At 34.5% G+C, this 22479-nt stretch overlaps 1 protein-coding gene and 1 long non-coding RNA gene across 6 annotated transcripts in view; both read right to left on the reverse strand.

Moving 5' to 3' along the window:
- Positions 1-379: 379 nt before the first annotated feature.
- On the reverse strand, positions 380-2230 carry LOC114075407. Its single transcript, XR_003575859.1, has 4 exons — positions 1195-2230; positions 1043-1116; positions 609-951; positions 380-516 (listed from the first exon to the last, which is right to left on the reverse strand). It is a non-coding gene; the product is annotated as an uncharacterized LOC114075407 (long non-coding RNA).
- A 3906-nt stretch (positions 2231-6136) lies between these two features.
- LOC107007242 (exportin-4) overlaps positions 6137-22479 on the reverse strand; it is a 77398-nt gene continuing 61055 nt past the window's right edge. For 3 of the 5 annotated variants that reach the window (XM_027913311.1, XM_027913308.1, XM_027913310.1), the window contains 13 exons: positions 18868-18939; positions 18321-18392; positions 16643-16707; positions 16434-16536; positions 16232-16363; positions 15278-15421; positions 7776-7883; positions 7615-7665; positions 7462-7539; positions 7269-7379; positions 6812-7008; positions 6571-6640; positions 6137-6487 (listed from right to left, as the gene is read on the reverse strand). In XM_027913311.1, the coding sequence (XP_027769112.1) occupies positions 6299-6487; positions 6571-6640; positions 6812-7008; positions 7269-7379; positions 7462-7539; positions 7615-7665; positions 7776-7883; positions 15278-15421; positions 16232-16363; positions 16434-16536; positions 16643-16707; positions 18321-18392; positions 18868-18939 (1392 nt within the window). In that variant the 3' untranslated portion in view covers positions 6137-6298. Of the gene's footprint in view, positions 6488-6570; positions 6641-6811; positions 7009-7268; positions 7380-7461; positions 7540-7614; positions 7666-7775; positions 7884-8645; positions 8804-15277; positions 15422-16231; positions 16364-16433; positions 16537-16642; positions 16708-18320; positions 18393-18867; positions 18940-22479 lie in introns of those variants that run through there. The other 2 variants (XM_027913309.1, XR_003575401.1) reach the window with 2 other exon arrangements.

Genomic DNA, 22479 nt, shown 5'->3' on the forward strand with positions numbered 1-22479 from the left:
TTGAAATTTTGTTCTGGAATTGAACTGAATTGATCAGTAGTCTTCTTGACAAAAACACAATGCATGCATTGAAAGGTAGTGTAGTTGTTGTTCAAAAAGTGAACTGATAACACAAATGCATGGCTGGAAAATACATAACAACAAAGTAATAGTTGAAAAATTCATAACACCCAATGCATTGAGAGGTAATAAAAACCATTGTCTTACAAAATACATAGGGTTGCTAACACAAAGACAATGTTCAAAAATACATTAGACGAGTGTTCAAATAAAGTAAAGAGTAAATTGTTTTCAAATAGACACCATTTTAACATGGGCCAAAATCATAACAACTTCCCAAATGAACTACTTTCAGTTTTTCTTTTTAGCTTTCATTTGTTGTAACTATGAGGTGTTGACTGCATCTTTTCCCTTCCATTTTAGGCCACGGGGTTTAAAACCAATGTCCATATTGGTTGGTGAAGTACTCTTCAATGTTGTTGGCCCACATAGAATCTTCTCACTTGATGTACCAGGCTGCAATATAAGATAGAATGTGTAAAGTAAGGTTAGATTATAAGGCCATAAAATATACAACAAAACAGAGTAAACATGTTAAGTGAACATACATTAAATACTTGGGCTCCAGTTGTAGGATTAGAGTAAACACCAAAACCAATTGCACGCCTTCTGTTTTCTCCAGTAGCAGCAACAAATGAGGCAGAACTGTATGGTCTCTTGTGACCTGATAAAGGTGGCAATTGACTAGAAGAACTATCTCGTTCTGTAAAAAATGGGGTTCCTCTTGCATTAGCTTTTTTTCTTCCCAATCCTCTTCCAGTTCCAACTTGAACCCTATTTTGAGCAGCTCTTGGCACAGATTTGTGTCAGCACAAATAGAAGTTGATTGACTTGATTGTGTAGTTGCATATGTGGTTCTGGAAGTACAATGTGATGACCTCCCATTGTATACTATATAACATAAATAAGGATATATGAAAACTTGTAGAACAAAAATAAAATGCAAATGAATTTTGAAAGGCTAGCCATTCTCTGATCTTACTATTGTTTAGGTAGTTCTTGGCACAGTTCTTGGCACAGCACTGTATCAGGACAAACAGAACTTTGTGTTCTCACCTGTTGAACAAAAATAAGTACATATGAATAACTGTCTAATAAAAATTAAGGCAAATGAATATGTAAAGCATATCTTACTCCTATTTGAGAATAACTTTGTTGGTTGTTTCCTTGACTTGTAGGTTGAGAAGTTCTCCCCCTCCCATACTATGTCACCACAAAATAAGACATATGATTATAAACTTTAAGCAATTTACAAATGTGAATATGATTAGAATTACTTACTCTTGCACACACAACTTTGTTATGACCAGTTTTCTTGCAAATGGAACATGTCATCTTTACTCCTTTTCTGGAAATTTTTCCCCATTTTTTGGGATCATCCTTACTCTTTCTTCTCTTCTTGCCAGGTCTGCCTGACATTTTTCTTGGTTTTGGAGGCTCTATAGATGGATTTTTAGTTTTAGGCCACATTCTCATATTGGGTATTGGTTGGATTAAATGACTGTAAGCCTTGAGAAATGTTTCCTTTATATACATGTGCTCTACATGTTGATCAGGATCTTGATTCAAGTAATAATAAGCACAAATAACATAAGGGCAAGGAATACCTCTCAACATCCACAACCTACAGTCACAATGCTTCTTCTCCAAGTCAACCACAAATGAGTATTCACCATCACTAATCTCAAAACCATTCACCCCATTCCATCGAACATAACAGTTCTTTGAATACTCCTTGTTTCTTTCTAGTATTGCCCTTGCCATAGGTGCAATGTTTGATATTCATGTTTCAGCAAATTTAATCATGTCTATTTGTATGTTCATCATTTTATGTGTAATATCCCCTAGCATGATACCAATTTATTTATGTCCAGCATCTAAGATCCAGGAATTGAAAGTCTCACACATGTTATTTTCTACAACATCACACTTAGGATGAGTTTAGAAAAAAGCTCTTCACCAATTTATGGGATCATAATGTAGTAAGTCCTTTGTTATTTCCTTCTTACCTAGCTTATACATTGCATGAACTTCTTCACCAAACTTGACTTCAAACAAGGCCTTTGAGTATCTCCAAAACTGTTTTCTTCTTTCTTGTCCTTTCCAGTTAACATGCCAATTACTCCATATATGTCTAGCACATATCCTTTTCTCAACATTTGGCAACAACTCCAACAAGACAGGAATAAGTCCCTAACAAAAAGTATATACAGAATAAGTAATTGAAGTAGTAAAACTAAAACTGAAAAAGAAGAAATTGTGTAAACAATACCTTTTGCATATCTGACATCACAGTCAAACCTTCACCGGTTCCCAAGCTTAATTCAGCAATTAAACAACTTATGAACCAGCTCCAACTATAATTTGTTTCTGTATCAACAACAACCCAGACAATGCGATACATTTGATTGTTCTCATTCTTTCCTACAACAACTAATAATTCACCCTTACAAGCTCCTTTGAGAAAACAACCATCAAATCCAATTATATTCCTACACCCCTCCAACCATCCTTGCTTTAATTCATGAAAGCACACATAAAAATACACAAAAAGGTTCTTCCCTAGTTCAGTTTCCTAATCAATTTTTACCTAACAAGAGCTTCCAGGATTGGTTTGTTTGATCATATCTGCATAGTCACATAATCTGGCGAATTCCAGATTCCAATCACCCATGTATTCCCTCATAATTTTCTGTTTAGCCCTGTAACAAAGAGTCTTACCAACATAAAGACCCAATGTCTTTCTAACCAAATCTTGAATTTCCGAAATCCTTATGTATGGTTGAGATATAATTCTACCCTTAAACTTTCTAGCAATTAACTTTGAATTACACAACTTATTCCTGTTTAATGGAATATACTTGTGAATAGGATGATAGTTCTTCACGATGAAATCACCTGAGTCCCTGTCAATCGAAGCATATAACAACCACTTACACTTACCATTTTTGCACTTCACCCTCACTCTATTTTTTCATTAGGTCTTAGGTTTAAGTGTCTTCTGTACTCTACAGCATAATCTGCCACTGCTTTCCTGAACTGGTTTTCACCTTCAAAGAACATTCCAAGCTAAAAAATTTCACAATCTTCATCATACCTAACCTTTTTGCTTCTCCTTCTAGCATCCACATCTAGTTGTTCATCACTATCATCACTCCAACAGTCAGAGCTATCAATATAATCTTCATCTCCACCTAATTTTTCTGCATATTTGTCAGTTTTGTTCTTTCCAATATCCTCAAAGCTTCTATCTATACCACCAGCCTCTCAAACTGGTATTTTTTCAAATTCAGTAGCCTTTTTTCTCTATTTTTTGTTTCTTTTTTCTTCTCTAAAAGCTCTCAACTCCTCATCAATATCTGAACCATCTTCTGAAGGTATATATAAATTTGAATCACTACTCAAGAAATCAGATGCATCTTCTCCACCTAGGTTATCATCCACTTCCTCTCCACCTAGGTTATCATCCACTTCCGCTCCACCTAGGTTAACATGCTCACCCTCATCACCCTCACCAGTAAGATTACAAGCCTCACCTTCTCCACCTAGGTTAACAACCTCACCCTCACCATCCTCACCACTAAGGTTACAAGCCTCACCTTCTTCACCTAAGTTAACAGTCTCACCATCTTCACCATTAGTTAGATATCCTATAGTTACCTCAGTGTCAAGTAAGGGTTTATCTAATACATGATAGACATATACTTCAAAAGTGTCCTCATGTTGTAAGTCTTGAATAAGGTGTAGTAAATGTTGGTCAGTTGTAATAAGGATCCATTTTTTATTCAATAAATCTTTCATATAAAAGCCTACAATAGTTTCATACCCTAATTCTTTAGTATAATACAATAGTTCCAAAATAGAAAAGTGGTCCTTGATGATATACCTGAGTGCAGACACACAGTTTCCAACATAAGTAGGGACAGATAACTCAGATAAGATTCTACCATGGTAAATCTTCGTAAATATGATTTCCTCCATGGTCAATTGTTAGCCCTACAAAATATCAACCTAACCCTAAATTTAACGGAATATACTCATACAAACAACTACAAAATAAACCTTTAAATCATACTTTTTGGTAATAGTAAAGAATGGACAGAATATTCACAAACCCTACATTTTTACAAAACTAGAGCTTTATGAAATTCATATAAGAAAGCATGTACTGAAACAAGAATCAAACAAACAGGATGATAGATCGTAACACAAAAAAGAGAAATCAAACAACAATCAAACTTCAATCTGGAATGAATCGCGAGATGGAAAACTTGAAATTGAAATAAATCGCGAAGTTAGAGAGAGAGAGAGAGAGAGAACTGTTCTCTGAAAGTTAACGATTTGGGAATTTTTTCCAATTTAGGCATTAACAAATACACGTCGGATACACGTGGTATTTTAAATGGTCATTCAATACACGTTAGATACACGTGGGGAGGTTAATTACATGCACCACACAATTGATGAAAAGTGATTTAAAATGGTTGTACGGTTCAAATCTAGGGTGGTTGAAGTGTTCAATAGGTAGTACGTCTAGTTGAGGTGTCTAAATGAATAATCCGGAGAAGTTTTAGTGGCCGCATATGACTTTGGCCAAGGTCTAAGCACCGTGTTTCATCACCAAATGGACAGTCAAGCGGAACATACTATTCAAACCCTTGAGGATATGCTTAGAGCTTGTACAATTGACTTCAAGGGAAACTAGGATAAACACTTGCGTTTGGTTGAGTTTTCTTACAATAATAGTTACTAGTCGTCTATATCATGGCTCCTTTTGAAGCCTTGTATGGTAGGAGATGTAGGTCTCCAATTGGATGGTTTCAAGTTGGCGAGTCTTCACTTTTGGATTCCGAATTGGTTTATAAAACTTTGGAGAAAGTTCATATAATAAGAAATCGCTTGAAAAAAGCCTATAGTCGGCAAAAGTCTTTTGCCGACTATAGGAGGAGAGACTTAGAGTTTGAAGAAGGTGATAAGGTGTATCTAAAAATTTAACCTATCAAAGGAGTGGTGAGATTTGGCAAGAAAGGAAAGTTGAGTCCTCGTTATGTGGGTCCTTATGAAATTCTCCACATGGTTTGCAAGGTTTCATATGAGTTGAGACTACCTAGTGAATTGGCTTCGGTTCATCCGGTGTTCCATGTCTCCATGCTTAAGAAGTGTATCGGTGATCCCAATTCCATTCTTCTTATTGAGAGTCTAGGTGTGCAAGAGAACCTCTCTTATGAGGAGGTTTCGGTTGAAATCCTTGATAGACAATTAAGGACGTTAAGGAACAAGGAGGTGGCTTCCGTAAATGTGTTATGGAAGAACCACCTAATTGAGAGTGAAACATGAGAGGCTGAGGCCAACATTAAGTCCCGTTATCCTCATCTATTTGATAACTAAGGCTAGTTGTTCCTATTTATAGTGAAAGTAATGATTTTTTTTATTTGAAGTTGCCTTGTTTTTTGGTGAAATATTGAAGTATATGTTGGGTTACAGTGATTTACAGGGAATTATGCCTATAGAATTGAAAGGTTTTCAAGAAAATGCTCTTTTACTTGATTTGAACTTATATGGTGTATTTTGGTATATTGTTAGGCTCTAGATTAGGCTTTACACTTTTGGAGTATTATATTATCCCCCCTAGGAACATTCGTCCCCGATGACACTAAAATTCTTTAAAGTGAAGATAGACTCAAGAATAGCAACCCAACCAACAACACTTCAAAACGTGAGTAATAATTCAAATCAACATGTCAACATAACCACATGAACTTTTACACAATGCAACTCAAACCATCATTTTCAACTCATAAGAGTTCAACATTCACTACGTGCGGTTTGCAGGATGATTGGTCCAAGGCACATATGTATTTATACATTTCTATATATCTACGCTACAAAAGTTCCATTGTAAGGCCCTCAGTAATGACTCCCATCAACTACTATAGTCGGATATTTTTTCAATGCCAAATTGTCTGTTTGATTTGGTTTGCAGTTCAGTTTTGGTCACCAGTGGATCATTGTGAGCACGGTGGTACAAATAAAAAGAAAGGATTGACCGTATTCGTTTCCACTTGCAATAAGGTAATAAGCAAGAAAAGCAAGCGTAGATGAAAATTGTGTTTAGTCAGATGAGGGATGAAGAGTAATGATGTTTTGTAAACACAGCATATTGATATTCTCTTTTCCACTTAGGATTACGTACAGAAAAGGAAAACACTTTTAATAGAATGGCTGCAGATTCACAAAATTATATTTTCCGGAGGAATCCACGAACTTCAGTAAGAAAGTTATGCAGATTCTTTCTAAACTTTTGGTAATTTGGCCGATCAAGTGTCGAAGACAGACTGTTGGATCTTGTGAGTGATTGGAGTGCATTTGTCAACCTTGATCTGAAACCTGTGTCACACTGCTTCTCTATCAGCTCACTTCCCAACTTCTGCACCAAATGTGAACTTGTTTCACTCAGTAACCATTTTGATATAAAAAAAATATACAGTTATTCAAGAATGTGGATTATGCCTGGTATAAACTTTGTTCACAGAGGATTAACGGAAGAAGAGCATCCGCAGCTGAGCCAACAAGATCAGTGCTGAAATTTAAAAAATAAAAAAGAAGAATCAAATACTAGAGCATAGCAACAGTTTGTGAATAAAATACTATGGGCAATCACATCTAATCCATTCACTATGGATGATAAACTAGTCCTCTAAACATTAAATCCTTCAGCCTCTGCTGATTACGTTTTTTTTTTCCAACTCACCTGTAATCCTCAAAGAGGAGAAACTGTAGCAATGATCGAAGAAATTGGCTTAGAATCCCTTCCTGAAAGTTTCCTGTCTGATCCTTGTAACCTGAAGCATGGAGACCTAACCCCACTTCTCCAGCACTTTTTTGCTTGTAATGGAAAGAAGCAAGCCCTTTAATAGCTCTTAGACATAAATCAACAACCTCTGCATCCTATCACACAAACAACAGAACACAGTGATCTTGGTTTCTACCTCTAGTAATATCATAAGGCACAATACAACTAAGTAATTATTTCTCTTTTTTGAAGCAAGGGTAACTAAAGGAACTATTTCTTGTTAATCAGTGTAGCATGGTGGACAATTACACCAACTTCATTTTGAAATGATGCCTACACTCACTTAAACACTTCCCAGCATGAAATAGTACATAAAATCATAAACCACAGACATCTTATTGTGTGGGAAGGTTACCTGAGACAGACCGAAATCAAGAGTCTTAATGATATGAACAAAAGCTTCTCCATTTAGTTGTGTAATCATTTCAGGATATACCTCCAACATATGTGATAGCAGCGAGAAGTACTGTGCAGATGAAATGGATTATTTATTTTATTATATACGGTTATTATCACTCCAGAAAAAAAAATTAAAGGGGAAAACCTACATCATGACAAAGCTTGGGGTACTTGAGCAGGTCCAAACTTATCAGAGGGGTAACTATGTGAAGACCCATATATACCACCTGCAATGGAGTTGCTTTGAGATTATTGTACCTTGGCAGGAAAAATAAGTAAGGGAAGAAACTCATGAACACCACCTGACAAATATTTGTCCCCTGAGCTTCAATAGGTTCTGATGAGAAGTCAACCTGCAAATAACAGTTATACCCAGGTCACCTCAGACATAGAGAACCTACACCAAGGCAAAAGGTGACAATGGAAAAATAACGATGATAAGATCAAGGTTTGCAGACAACACCAGGTCTTTCGAACAGAGACTAGCAAGTAATTGGAGTACAGCACGTAGATCCTTGTATCTTTCGGTATCAGCTTCACTCCGCAAGCTGCTTGAAATGCTCAGAGATATCTGAATGCACATTGGTTATTCAGTACAATATCTTCTCATTTACTATAGAACAGAATAAAAATTGCACACACATTGTCATTTGTACAAAAGAGATGTTTTACTTTTTCTTTTCCTTCTTCATTGAGATAACATGATGATTGACATAACTCAATGAGCTAGTGACTCAATCCCTGCCAATTTCTTTTTACCGAGATTGCAGTGGACGCAAATGAGGGTATTTCCAGCTAGACAGCACGAACTTACAATTCTTGCGAGACCCGCTTTGGTTCTGTGGGAAATTTGTTCACTTTTCTGTTTTTATCTTTTATTTAAACTCTTGGAGTTGCCTCATTAGTCGGTTTGTTAGAATTTTGATTATTATAGACTTGTCACTAGTGTTAGACTTTTCTTTTTATATTTTCGAGATGAATGTAGTGTTTACTGTATTTTTTTTTCAAACTGGTAACTTCGAACATTGTATTAACTGTGTTTTAAACAGATGATGGATATTGGTGATGACTTGTTTTGGTTGGATAGTGTTTCTTGTGTGCTTTAGTTGAGACGGCAAATTTTTTTTATAACACTAGAAATCGAAAAAACTGGCTCATTTTCTAAAAAACACAAATAAGGTTTGCTTTAGGTCTCTACCCCAAAATGCCACTAATGGCCTGAGATTGGATTGTGACATATTCTGTCAACAATTAACAAAATCACTTATGTGTTTTTGTTTACTGTGCGCTCATCAACATAGAGTTAGAAGCAATGAGGTGCATGCCATACCACCTTGATACCCGGCAGCGAGGTGCAGAGCTCCATAGCGTTTCACCCCAACTCCATACTTTAAGCAACTTAAACAGAGCCATTAAGAACACAATTCTTTCTAATCTATTCTCTACATCCAGTGAAAAGTTCAAAATATGTTTCTTACGAACAACTGCAGACTTCACAAATGAGGCAAACAGTCAGAAATTAGAACTCATAAAAAAATAATAGTATTTTGGGTCGTAACCACAATTGATCTCAATTCTAAAACTAAAAGTAAACCAAAGTGAAAACATAAGCAACTACTGAACAACATCAACAAATATCGCACAACTGATCAGTATTATAAATAGCATGTCAAAATCAAGCTTTGTAGATTGTTAATTTTTAAAAATATGTGGAGTAAGTTTGGTGGTTACATCCTACAATTCTAACAGTTCAGGACAACATGGCAGTTTCAGTATCAGACAATTTTGTGATGCATCTTCTTCCCATAATAGCCTAATAACCACCCACTAGCAAGAATTTAGAAGAGGTTGGTTAACACTGTTCCACTTTCTATTCTGAGTGTGTTAAATTCTTGCTTTATCTCCAATTTACATCTATTCTTTTTTTATGACAAGGGAAACCCGCCAATTTACATCTATCTTTCACGAGCTTTTAACATATATTTCAATATTCAGACTAAAGTGTGTGCCCAAAAATCTAGTTTCAAGTACTACAGAATAAACTTAAAAGACACTAACACAGAAGAAAAGAGCAAGGGAAAATATATCATATATAATCATTCCCCATAGGGCAATGACTGCATAACTTAGTCAGCTGAATTATATATACTGATCAGCTATTGGTGAAAGTGATGATTGGTAAGACTCCTTAGAATGGTAAGCTTTAACAAGAAATTTGTGAGTAGGTTTATTTAACCAACCAAACACTACGGGCCCGTTTGGACATGCGGTACGAAATCATAATATGAAATAAACACGTTAAACATTTTAAATTATATGTCCAGAATTAATTCTTATATATCTATATCTATCCATATCTATATTTATTTACACTACCTTAAAAGGATGAACTTCCTAACTTGAATGTTTAATCACTGTAATACCCCCAACTTAAAACACCCATTTAGTATATAATCTACATTTTAATTAATTTATTTATTTACATCATTTCACATTGATGGGTAGTGACTTTTTTATAGAGTTGTGACTTTTTCGATGAGTTCTGGAGTGTTGTGACTCATTTGATAGGGCACGATAAACACCTTTTCATATTATCATTAGTTGTCTATAAATAGCGGGGTTTTCTCACTTTTAAACTACGAATTTTGCAAGTTTTCTATTTTTCTTCTTAAAACAAGGATGATTGTGATATTTGTTCAATTATACAATAACAATATTTTTTGTGGTAAATGAGATAGGTCAACAAAAATTGATGCAACAAGGAGAATGAAATAACTAAAATTCAAAGGAGCAGACTATCTTGATAATTAATATTTACTCATTTTTATAGCCAAAAATATACTTTTGTAGCAACTTCTACATCACAAGAAGTTCAATGATTTTCCATTGCACAAACTAGAACTTGGTGTTTAGGTCGGTGTTTTAGACGGTGAAAGGCAATAAAAGGCGACAAGGGTTTGCGAGTGGCGAGGCACTCACCTTTTTGAAGTGCGGCACCAATTAATACCAAAAAAACTATATATTAATTGCATTGTAAATAATCAAACCCTCAATATCACTAACATACTAGCAAATATTTTAATCCAAAAACTGAAAATAGATAGTATATACAAAAAGTCTAGAACTTGAATGAGAAAAAAAAAGTTAAAACAAAGGTAATAATGACTCTGAAGTCCGAAGAAGGAAAAAGAAACGGAAAGAAGAACTCTGAAGAAAAAAGGAAGAAATATGTATCAGTTAGACTTTGGAATAGTAGAAAAGTTTTGCAGGTCGACGGAGAGGTCGAGTCATAAACACTAAAATTACCTTCTAACTTTTAAAACCCTAAATTGGTCGCATTTTTTAAGGAAGTACAAAGGGGACACCTTTCTCGCTTTTATTGCCTCTCACCTTTTGTCGGCATGGCGTCACCTTTCGAAGATTACCACACCACAAAGCGAAAAGACGATGAAGGGTCGCTTTGCCTCTCGCCATTGACGATGAGGGGATTGCCTTTCAAAACACTGGACTTTAGGTTCTGAAAAGTCTCATATTGTTAGAGAAAAAACATTTGATCAAAAACTTGTTTGAAGAGTCCAAACTAGATTTAACAAGTACTCTTTCGTTTCCAATTTATTTTTTTGTACTTTTTAATTCAGTTTAATATAAAATATTCTTTTTTTTTGGGGGTGGGGGCACATCTTTAAGACCACAAAGTTAAAAGATATTTTTATATATTCTACATATGATCCTTAAATTAAAAGTCTTCTTTATTTTTTAAAATTTTTAAACATAAGACAAATCTATATCTATCTTTTCTTTGTATCTATCTATACTGCCTTACAAGAATGAACTATCTCACTTAATGTTAAATTATTACGATACCCCAACTTAAAACACTAAATTTAGTATATCTTTGATATTTTATATTGTATTTTATTTATTTATTGATATCATATATATATATAAGAAAACCCTAGACGCGCCTACGTGGTGCCACCACAAACCAGGATTCCCTTTTAGTTTTTTTTTTAAATTTCTAGAACTAGCATTCCTCTTTTATGAAAAGTTTTTTATGAAAAAGTTGTAACTTTTATTAAAAGTTGCAATTTTTATGAATAGTTGCGACTTTTATCAACGGTTGTGACCTTACCGAAGGGTTACAACTATTTCAAAGAGTTGTGACCTCTTTGATAAGACACAATTAGTATTTGTTCACCCCCACCTTTTGTTGTCAAAATAGAGGAATTTCCTCTTATTTTAAAACAACGTAAAGTTTGAACTACTTTTTCATCTAGACAATTGAATTTTGTGTATTTTGCTCATGTTAAATGGCCCCCTGACACCATTTATTTGTTTCTCCATTCTGTTTAATTCTATTGCTACAGATCCCGGTATGTTTTTCTACGATCATTAATTTATGCTCATATTATTAATTGTTATTTTTGAGTACATGTTTTGATCTTTTTTGTCTTATGTTTTTGCAAAATTATTGTTATGAGTATTTATTAGTACAAATTAAATAACAAACGTTAACTGAGTATTCAAGCAAGTTTTCTCTACTGGAACTATTGAAGGTACGATAAAAAAAGCCCTTACAAATCTCTAATTTCATCATCAACGTCATTCCTTCACATACAAGGATGAGACTGTGTTCTTTAGAAAATCCTCTGAGATCTAATAATTTTTCATGCCCATATTTTTTTGGTTTTTACGTTTTTGTTATCTATTTTAACTAAATTTTATCATTGGATATTTTGAGTACTTTAAGGATTGAAAGTTTATTTAAGCGTTGGTCAATTTTTTTTTATGTATGTCAGTTCAAAGTATATGAACTTTTCTGGTTAGAATGATTTATTATCATCATTGGATATCTTACAGTTTACTCCCCTTAATGTATGTTTTTCACGCTATTGTGTTGTCTCCTTAAAATTGTATTTATTATTTTTCGTTTTGTATGTATTTGACCTTACTTGGATAAAGCTTTCGTCCTTAATGTTTTTCTTTTTTTCCTTCTCATTCGGCTCTTCTAAATATATTTGGTGTGAATTATGACTACTTTCGGAAAGCTTAATTTGAAGATTATGAAATAAAATCTGCTCTAAATAAAAGTTATATCTTGAGTTACAAAAGATATGTCTATTAACATATATTTGTTTTCCTTTATGTCCCAAGTCATTGTTGAGCGTTTGAGTTATCTAGGTTATATACATTTTTAATTTTTTAATGTTCGAGAGTATTTCTTTGACATATATCTAGAACCCAACATTTTCATCTAGGTTATATACATTTTTAATTTTTTAATGTTTGAGAGTATTTCTTTGACATGTATCTAAAATCCAACATTTTCACCTACTTGTACTTTCGTAATGAAATAACTATACATACATATTTTCGAAAAAGTCATAAAGTTGCATTGATGAAGCATCTAGAAGGGCCTTTAGAAGTAGTTTAATGAAAAATGAATTTCTAAAATGGTACACAATATATTATTTTTTTGTCGTTTAAAAATTTATTTTCCTCCTTTAAATTTTGTTAGGCTAACAAAGTGACAATAACGAAAAGTGGTGAACGTTTCATACAAGTAGATTGTCTCTAAAAATATTTATTTGTTTTGTTGTGGTTTACATTTGTAACGGTCGTGACTTATTTATAATTATTATTAATTCCAAAAACGTTCACATAATTTTACTTTCACATGGAATTATTCTAACCATAAAATTATCAGATTCTATATTTTACATCTACAAAAATGGAAAAAGTGATGACTAATTGCTTCATAAAAATATCACTTAGTTTTAACAAGACAATTATATCTTCAAACATATATTATGATAAATTATGTAAAAGAAAGAAATGATTCGATATCAAGATATTTTTAGTCATTTATAATATATTTACGATTCTTGAGATATTTGGTAATGTCATATAATTTAATTTCTGGTGAAATGTTCTTAAAACCTACTAAAATTTACTTTTTTTTCTTATAATAATCTATTATTTGAAAGGTTGTTCAAAATCGTAGAAAGATTATTTATGCCTGCGCTTCGCGCAATTTTTGTTACCTAGTTATATTATATTAAAGACAGAAACCTTTTCACATTGAAGAATTTGACATTTTCAAAGTGTTATATTGTAACTTTTTTACAGGGTTGCGAATTTTCCAAAGAGTTGTGACATTTCCGAAGGGTTGCAACTTTTCAAAAGAGTTATGACTTTTTCAATGAGTTGTGAGTTTTCTACAAGGTTGTGACTTTTTTGTGTTCTTCTTCTTCTTCTTAAAACACACAATTTAGTATATCTTCTATATATTATATCAAAAGAAGAAACCATTTGAAATTGAATGGTTATAATTTTTGAAAAGAGTTCTAACTTTTACAACGAATTGTGACATTTCTGAAGGGTTGTCACTTTTATGATAAGAAACAATATGTCCATGCTATTACTACACTTTTTAAACTATAAATTGAGGGGTTCCCTCACATTTTTATGTTTTCTATTCTGCTCTTCTTAAAAAATCAAGTTTGATTTACCGACATTACAAGCTCAAAGTTCAATGAAATTAGAACAATCCCTAACATGATGTTAAATTAATCTAATACTCCAACTAAAAACATCCAATTTAGTATATTTTTTTATATTTTATATCAATATTTATTTAAAGTATATTGTATTTAAAGTTAGAACTCCAACAATACAATAATAACAAAGTAATGCACTATGGGGAAGGGAGGAGAATGTATTTTTTAGAGGAATAACTAAGAATTTTAAAAGTGACTAACTTTCCGTAGTAATCATAAGAAAATTACATCCACTATTCATACAAACTTATACTTTATCATTTTTTTATAATTGTTTACTTAATTTTTTTACTTAATAATATTCACATTGTTTTTAAAAATATTGTGGTACATGATTTGATATTCACGTGCAACATATATATATATATATATATATATATATATATACATACATACACACGCACACACACACCTACACACCTACACGCATAATCTGAAGAGGAGACCCTCCCCCGGGTTTGGATATGTGAGGAGGAAATGCGTAAATGCACCAGTGAGAAGGTGTGAGGTTGGTTGTAGAAGGTATGAGGAGAGATAGAGGTAGACCAAAGAAGTATTGAGGAGAGGAGATAAAATAGGATATGACACAACTTAAGTTAAAGAGGACATGACCTTAGATAGAAGGGTGTAGAGGACACGTATTAGGAGAGAAGTTTGTTAGATAGTGTAATCTTGTCTTGCTTATGGTGACTAGTAGTTGACATGGTACTAGTTGTATTATTCTAGTTGATTTTGTATTGTTGTTTTCGACTCCTTTCGAGTAGACTTTGCATTGCTACCTTGTTACTTGCTATATTGTCTTCATTGTCTCCTCCTTTGTACCTAGATTTGTTGCACTTGAGCTGAGGGTCTTTCGGAGTTCTACCTCCACGAGGTAGTGGTAAGGCTTGCGTACATTTTACCCTCTTCGAACCTCACTTATGAGATTTCACATGGTATATTGTTGTTGTTGTTGTTATTTCATATAGCATGTCCAAAAGCAAGCTAATTAATAAAGAATAAATGTTTTTTTGGTTCGATGACTCACTTTATAGTTTATGTTGGAGGTGTAACATTGTAACAATCAGGGTTATGAAATAATTACATAACTTATCACTGGTCAATACCTCTTCCAACTTCTTCTACAACAATTTTTGGGTAACATGTTATAAAAAATACAAGAGTGAATTGATAAAAAATTACCTTTTGTTATATTGTGGGAAGAGTAAAGCAGAAATAGGCGCTTACAGAATTCAATAACCATTATTTCACAAACTTTAAGGTGTATGTTGAAGGTGTAACATTGTAACAACCATAGTTATGCAATAATTAGACTACTTCTCACAGGTCAATATCTATTCCGACATCTGCCAAAAGAATTGGGTAACATGTTCTAAAAAAATAGAAAAGTTAATGATCAAGTTACCTTGCCGATATTGTGGGAAGAGTAAAGCTGAAGTACGCGCATACAGAATCCGACAACAATAGCCGTTTCACGAGCTTCTAGGTAAATGATTTGTCCATCCACCCAATCAACAACAAATCTGAGTAACAGATACACAACTGTGGACTACAAAAAATTGAAAGATTAGATCATGTAGTTTCACATTATGATGTCACACTAGAATAGCTAAAGCTGTTCAAAAATTAAGACAGGCTTACTTATTGCATTAGAATTCATAAAAAGAATGGCATGGCCGTTGATAAAAATCATTGACATATTAGGCCAATCAGTAATAAACTAAAGTTGGTTCACTAAAATTGAACTGGAACCCATCACGTAGGTAGAGCGAGAACTTGAGTGCAATATCATACCTTGATTTTAACATTTAATAGAAAATAGTCTTTTCTTTAGTGATACACAACGAACTATTATATTATGAATTAAAAATCAAGTGATCCTAAATATTTTGGTATCTGCTTAACTCTAAAATTGCAACCCAACTTGCAAATTTAATTTTCAAGCACCACTTTTGAAAATTGAAATATTGTTCTCTAGTTTTTAGCTGCCCATAACAGAAAGTGAGAAATTGAAGAAACCCAATCTGAACACCTACTGGTGCTGGAAAACCCACATGTAACATTTAATTTATAGTTGTGCTGAGAAGGGTCAGCAGCGTAAGACATGCATACTGGAAAGAAAAATGACAACAGGCAGCACTCAAGGTTTTATCTCGATACAGGGGGATATAATTTTAGGATAAAAATACATCAGCACTGTAAATCTTTAACAGTTTAGCAGCACGAAAAACTAAGGAACCATATAATCCACATAACCTTATGGTATAATGACAACATGTTCAGCTTAAGGGAAAAGCTCAAAACCAACTCTCCAAAGCACACATTTGAATCAACAGTTATTATCTCATATAATTTATACCTCATGTTTGTAAACTTCCATAAACATCAAGAGTGGATTTAGTACTGAATAACCCATCTCATAAATAGCTCTCTGTGTTCGAGGTTCTGTCGCACTAGCAGCACCACGAAGTCGCTCCAACAAGCAACTGACCTATGCATTATCACAGATTTACTAAGAAACCAACGCTAAAAGCTATAATTCTTTTCCAGACTGTTCTTACCAATAAAATAATATCTGGCTGTTCAGCTACACATTTTAGATCACTTCGGCTTGAGAGTTCCACCAGATTAGCAGCCATATGGTTTGTCAAATTTATCACATACCTAAGAACAATTGCAATGACAAGTCGTCCAATATTAGAAGTTCAACAAATTAAAATAACAAAAAGTAAAAAGAAAAAAAAGGAAATAAGAAAGAATATCTACTTACTGGCTGGAGGCCTCTGGAGTTTTCATGCCAGAAGCTGAAAGAACAAGGGTTTGAGCAAGCGAACGCTGTAATAAGACAAAGAACAGTTAGAGTTGGCAGGAAATATTACATTAGAAATTTAAGGGAAACCCATGTTTGGTGTAGTGGTATGTTGGTAAATGAAGCTATAAGAACCTACAAAAACATCCCTCTCCACTCCAAACTCAAAGGATGGAGAAGTCTTTGAGGACTCGCTTACCTTCCAATTCAAGGGTCGTTTGTTAAGAGTGGATAACAGTTATGCTAAATAGAGTTTAATAGTAATATTTTTATTAGTTTTGCTTGCATTAATTGTGCAGAGATTATTTCTTATGCATTGCTTGGTTTGGTGTACTATGCATTGCAGAATTTTATTTTAAAAAAAATTTATGTAAAAAGGTGCTGAATTTCATGCTTAAAGAATAAACATTTGGTACCACAGCTAACACGTTTGGGTGGTGGGTTTTACGTAGCTTATGATATCAAATGTTATTAAATAAAATAACATACTCTATAAAAATAATATTTTTATTTGATTTATAACATAAAGTGAGTTGAAAGACAACTTATTTCGTATTTGAATTATTTCAACAAATATAAGGTCATTTTTAGTGTTAACAGCTTTAAGGGCAATTCAGTCACTTCAACAGGAATTCATCTGAAAAGCACTTTTCCAACAAACATATCAACCACTTATTTTATGTAATAGCATTTCTAGACAAACATGTAACTAGTTTTTAAATTCAGCTCCAGCACTTCAAAAGTGCTTAAAATCTCAAGTACTTTAAAGCTACTTTTATTCAATTCAACTAATCCAAACGGGCTCCAAGCCAATGAGCTTTCTTCTATTTTCACATGGTTTAAGAGCCTCTACGATCTTGGTAGAAACTCAAATGGATTCTGCTACCGAAAGGCGGTATCACAATACATGCCACTCGGAAGACCAATATTTCATTTCTTCTCTCTTTTTGTGTTCAACAGCGATACTCTCTTCGACAGCTGGTGCCTTCATCTTCGGCGACTATTCAAGTGCCAATAGTCTCTCTAGGATTGCTTCCGCACCATTTTGTTTCAAACAACCAGCCCAGCTACATATTCATGAGCAACGACCTCTGACATTGTTCCTCTGACATTGTTCCGCAGATACAAGTTAAATTGATAACGTCTTTGAGATTTCCTCTACCATATCTCTCAATCAATAGAGTCCTTCAAGTGTATATTGCAAGCAACACTTTATTTCGTTTTGCAGTTACCAGCTGCTAACAGGGTGAAAGAACTCTAGAACCAGTATCTTTTGTTATTGTGTACTACTCCAACAAGATTTAGGTGTGACCCTTTCCAAGTTACTAAAATAAGCAAATTCAATTTGGTTTCGGCACATGAAGTCTAGGAGAACCTATGAGAATATAAAGTGAATTTATGTCTACATTCTTAGAAGTCATTATACTAGAATTAGTAAAATCAAATAGGATATTTTATAGGATACCATATGTATTTCATTATAGAATATTTACAACCCTAGTAGTATAGGGTTTGATTACCTACCGTATTATAGTATCCTAGGACAGTAAGACTCCTATATAAGGTGCACGTTTGTACATTGTCAATTAAGTCAATGATCTATTTTCACATAAAAAGAATCACAAGTATGGATTGGTACCTGGTGAGCAGCATTTAGTGAGAATAGAGTTTGTTCATTTGCAAAAGCATTTGCCAACTCACGCCATGAGTCCTGCAAGACAAATAATGCAGATTGGGATGAATATGATATTCCAATCATTACTCCCGATTAAGAATCCAGGAAGATATTACCTGTTCCAGCACATGGAGATTAAGTTGATCATAAATTCCTCTCTAAACATTTAAAATTTTTATAGTACGACAAATAATATAGAACATAGATACTTTTAGTCTTAATCAATATCTCTATGTATTGAGGATGAGATAGGACTAAACAACAACAATAAGCAAAGCTCAGTTCTGATGGCGGATTAGATAGAACTGAAACTAAAATCTCTATCCACAATTGACTGACAGAAAGATGAGCAATAAAAAGAGGAAACATAATTGGTGTGTGGAAGATACCCAATGCCAAGCAATCTTATCTGGAATCCTCCATGCAAAATTAAAGCCCAAAGAAAAACAGAACCACCTCATCAAGGGTTCAAACATGATATGGAAATAGTACTACTCGTCTACGGACCCACCAATTCAACAAGGTGCACACAAACATTCTTCCGCCGAACAAGTCCATGAAGCAACTCATGACAAGTTAGTGCCTGTCAAAATGAAAGGAGAATGTATCAGAGCTGCTGTAATGAACAGTCTCAATAAACAGCAAGGAAATAACAGATTACCCGAAACAACACTAGAGAAGTTCAATCATAGTAGCAAGTTCCTAATAAAACATTAATGTGCTGATATTGTTTATCATACTGACAAAAACTGATTATTGTTTCAGATGGAATGCTCTAATTTTAATTAAGAACAGTGCTGCTGTGAGAAATATATGAGAAATCTTATTGAATAGTGTATCTAAATTGTTACATTGATACCCTATTCATAGACACTACATTGGAACTTTTTTCCGACTAGGATTCCTATTCCTATTCTTATTCCTATTTCTATTCTAAGTAGGAAATACTTATTTCTATTCTAACACTCCCCCTCAAGCTGGTGCATACAAATCATATGTACCTAGCTTGTTACATATGTAATTACTCCGAGGACATGTGAGCGACTTGGTGAACATATCTGCAACCTGATCATTTGACTTCACAAATTTTGTAACAATATCTCCGGAAAGTATCTTTTCTCTGACAAAATGAAAGTCAATCTCAACGTGCTTAGTCCTTTCATGAAACACTGGATTTGATGTGATATGAAGAGTCGCTTGATTATCACACACAAGTTCCATCTGATCAATTTTGCCAAATTTTAGTTCTCCCAGCAACTGTTTGAGCCAAATTAGCTCATAAGTTGCTGTCTCCATTGCTCGATATTCTGATTCTGCACTAGATCGAGCAACCACATTCTGTTTCTTACTCTTCCACAACACCAAATTATCTCCAACTAAAACACAACATCCGAATGTCGAACGTCTGCCAGAGGGTGATCCTGCCCAATCAGCATCTGTATATCTAATGATATGCTCATGGCCTTGATCCTCAAAGAGTAGTCCTTTACCTGGAGCTGACTTTATATATCGCAGAATACGAACAACTGCTTCTCAATGACTATCACAAGGGGAATCATAAACAAACTTACAACAATCAAGGGAAAAGAGATGTCAGGTCTAAGGTCTAGTCACTATGCGATAATTCAACTTTCCAACAAGCTGTCTATACCTTTCAGGATTACTAAGTGGCTCCCCCTGTCCCGGAAGAAGTTTAACATTCGGATCCATAGGAGTGTCAATAGGTCTACATCCCATCATTCCTGTCTCTTACGAATGTCTAAGGCATACTTGCATTGAAAAATAACAATACCTAATATAGGCTGAGCAACCTAAATATCTAGAAAATACTTCAATCTGCCAAGGTCTTTAGTCTGAAAGTGCTTAAAGAGATGTTTCTTTAAATCAGTGATACCATCTTGATCATTACCGGTGATAAAAATATCATCAACGTAAACAACCAAATAGATACATCAAATTGGTGCAGAATGTCGATAAAACACAGAGTGATCAGCTCCACTACGAGTCATGCCAAACTCCTGAATTACTGTGGTGAACTTCCCAAACCAGGCTCGTGGAGACTGTTTACGACTATAAAGTGACCTACGCAATCGACAAACAAGGCTACTAAACTCCCCCCAAGCAAAAAAACCAGGGGTTGCTTCATATAGACTTCTTCCTCAAGATCATCATGCAGAAAAACATTCTTAATGTCCAACTGATAAAGTGGCCAATGACGAACGGTAGCCATAGATAGAAAAAGACGAACATATGCTATTTTAGCCACAGGAGCGAAAGTGTCACTATAATCTAGCCCAAATATCTGAGTATACCCTTTGACAACAAGGCGAGCCTTAAGTCGATCAACTTGACCGTCTCGACCAATTTTAACTGCATAAACCCAACAACAACCAACAATAGAATTACCTACAGGAAGAGAGACAAGCTCCCAAGTACCACTCTTATGTAAAGCAGACATCTCGTCAACCATAGCTTGCCTCCATCCAGAATGAGAAAGTGTTTCACCTGTAGTCTTAGGAATGGAAACAGAGGACAAACACGACACAAAGGCATAATGGAGTAATGATATACGATGATAACATAAGAAGGTATAATGGGGGTTAGTACTTCGAGTAGATCATATACCTTATTGAAGTGCAAGCGGTGGGCTAGGTGGAGGCAAGTGCGCAGTAGGAGCAGGGTCTGGCGCACAACATGAATCATCTGAGACTAGGGTTGGACGTGGACGGCAATGATAAGTTAGTAGTGGTGGCACTACAACTGGAGATGTAGAAGTAATTGTAGATTCCTCAAAGGTTGGCACACGTAAAACTTGAGGTATTGGTAAGACCATAGATACATCAGGATGATTAGGAGATGTATAGCAAGGCTAAGAGTCAAAAAATGTAACATCCGTGGACGTCAAGTATCGATGAAGATCATGTGAATAACAACGATGCCTTTTTTAGACTCGAGACTAACCAAGAAAGACACATTTGAGGGCACGAGGAGCTAATTTATCTTTTCCTGGGGCTAAGTTACGAACAAAGCATGTGCTCCCAAAGACACAAGGGGGATAGGATAGAGATGTGACTGAGGAAACAGCATGGAATGTGGAACCTGATTCTAAATAGAAGAAGGAGGCATTCTATTTATCAAATAACAAGACGTAAGAACTGCATCTCCCCAAAAATGCAACATTAGATTCAAGGAGAAGAGTACGAGCGGTCACAATAAGATGCCGATTTTTTCTTTCGGCTACACCGTTTTGTTGAGGGGTGTATGGACAAGTAGTCTGATGAATAATGCCTTGGTGAGTCATAAACTCCTAAAATTTAGAGGATAAGTATTCTAAGGCATTATCACTACGAAATGTACGAATAGAAACCCCAAACTGATTTTGTATTTCAGGAAAGAAATTTTTGAAAATAGAAAATAACTCAGAATGATCTTTCATAAAAAAAAACCAAGTACATCTTGAATCATCATCAATGAAACTAACAAAATAAAGAAATCCTAAGGTGGAACTGACTCTACTAGGACCCCAAATATCATAATAAACTAATGAAAAAATAAACTCTCAACGACCTTCAGTACTACGAGAAAACGTAGCACAAGTGTGTTTCCCAAGTTGACACGACTCACAATCTAATGTTGACAAACAAGACAAACTAGGCACCATCTTTTGCAGCTTGGATGGACTCGGATGTCCCAAAAGTTTGTGAATTAGATGTAGGGAATCTGTAATGGAACATGATGTTAAGGAATTCGAAGAGGTAAGATAGTAAAGGCCTTGCGATTCATGTTTTGTTCCAATCATCTGTCCCGTAATGCGGTCTTGTATGAGATAAAAATCATCGAAAAAAGTTATGCAACATTGTAGGGCTTTCGTCAAACGACTAACAGATGCTAGATCAAAAGGAGAACCAGAGACATAAAGAACAGAGTCTAGGGTGACAGAAGATAGAGGTTTGGCTTTTCCAACCCTTTTTGGTTTTGTCTGGATCATATTGGCTAAAGTAATAGCTGGAAAAGATTGCGAATAAACAATATTGGATAAAAGTGATTATACCAGAGATATGATCAGAAGCCCCAGAGTCCATGACCCATGTTCCAAGAGTACTAGATTGCGACATACAAGCAA

The sequence above is a fragment of the Solanum pennellii genome, chromosome 12 (assembly GCF_001406875.1).
Source record: "Solanum pennellii chromosome 12, SPENNV200".
Classification (NCBI taxonomy): Eukaryota; Viridiplantae; Streptophyta; class Magnoliopsida; order Solanales; family Solanaceae; genus Solanum; species Solanum pennellii.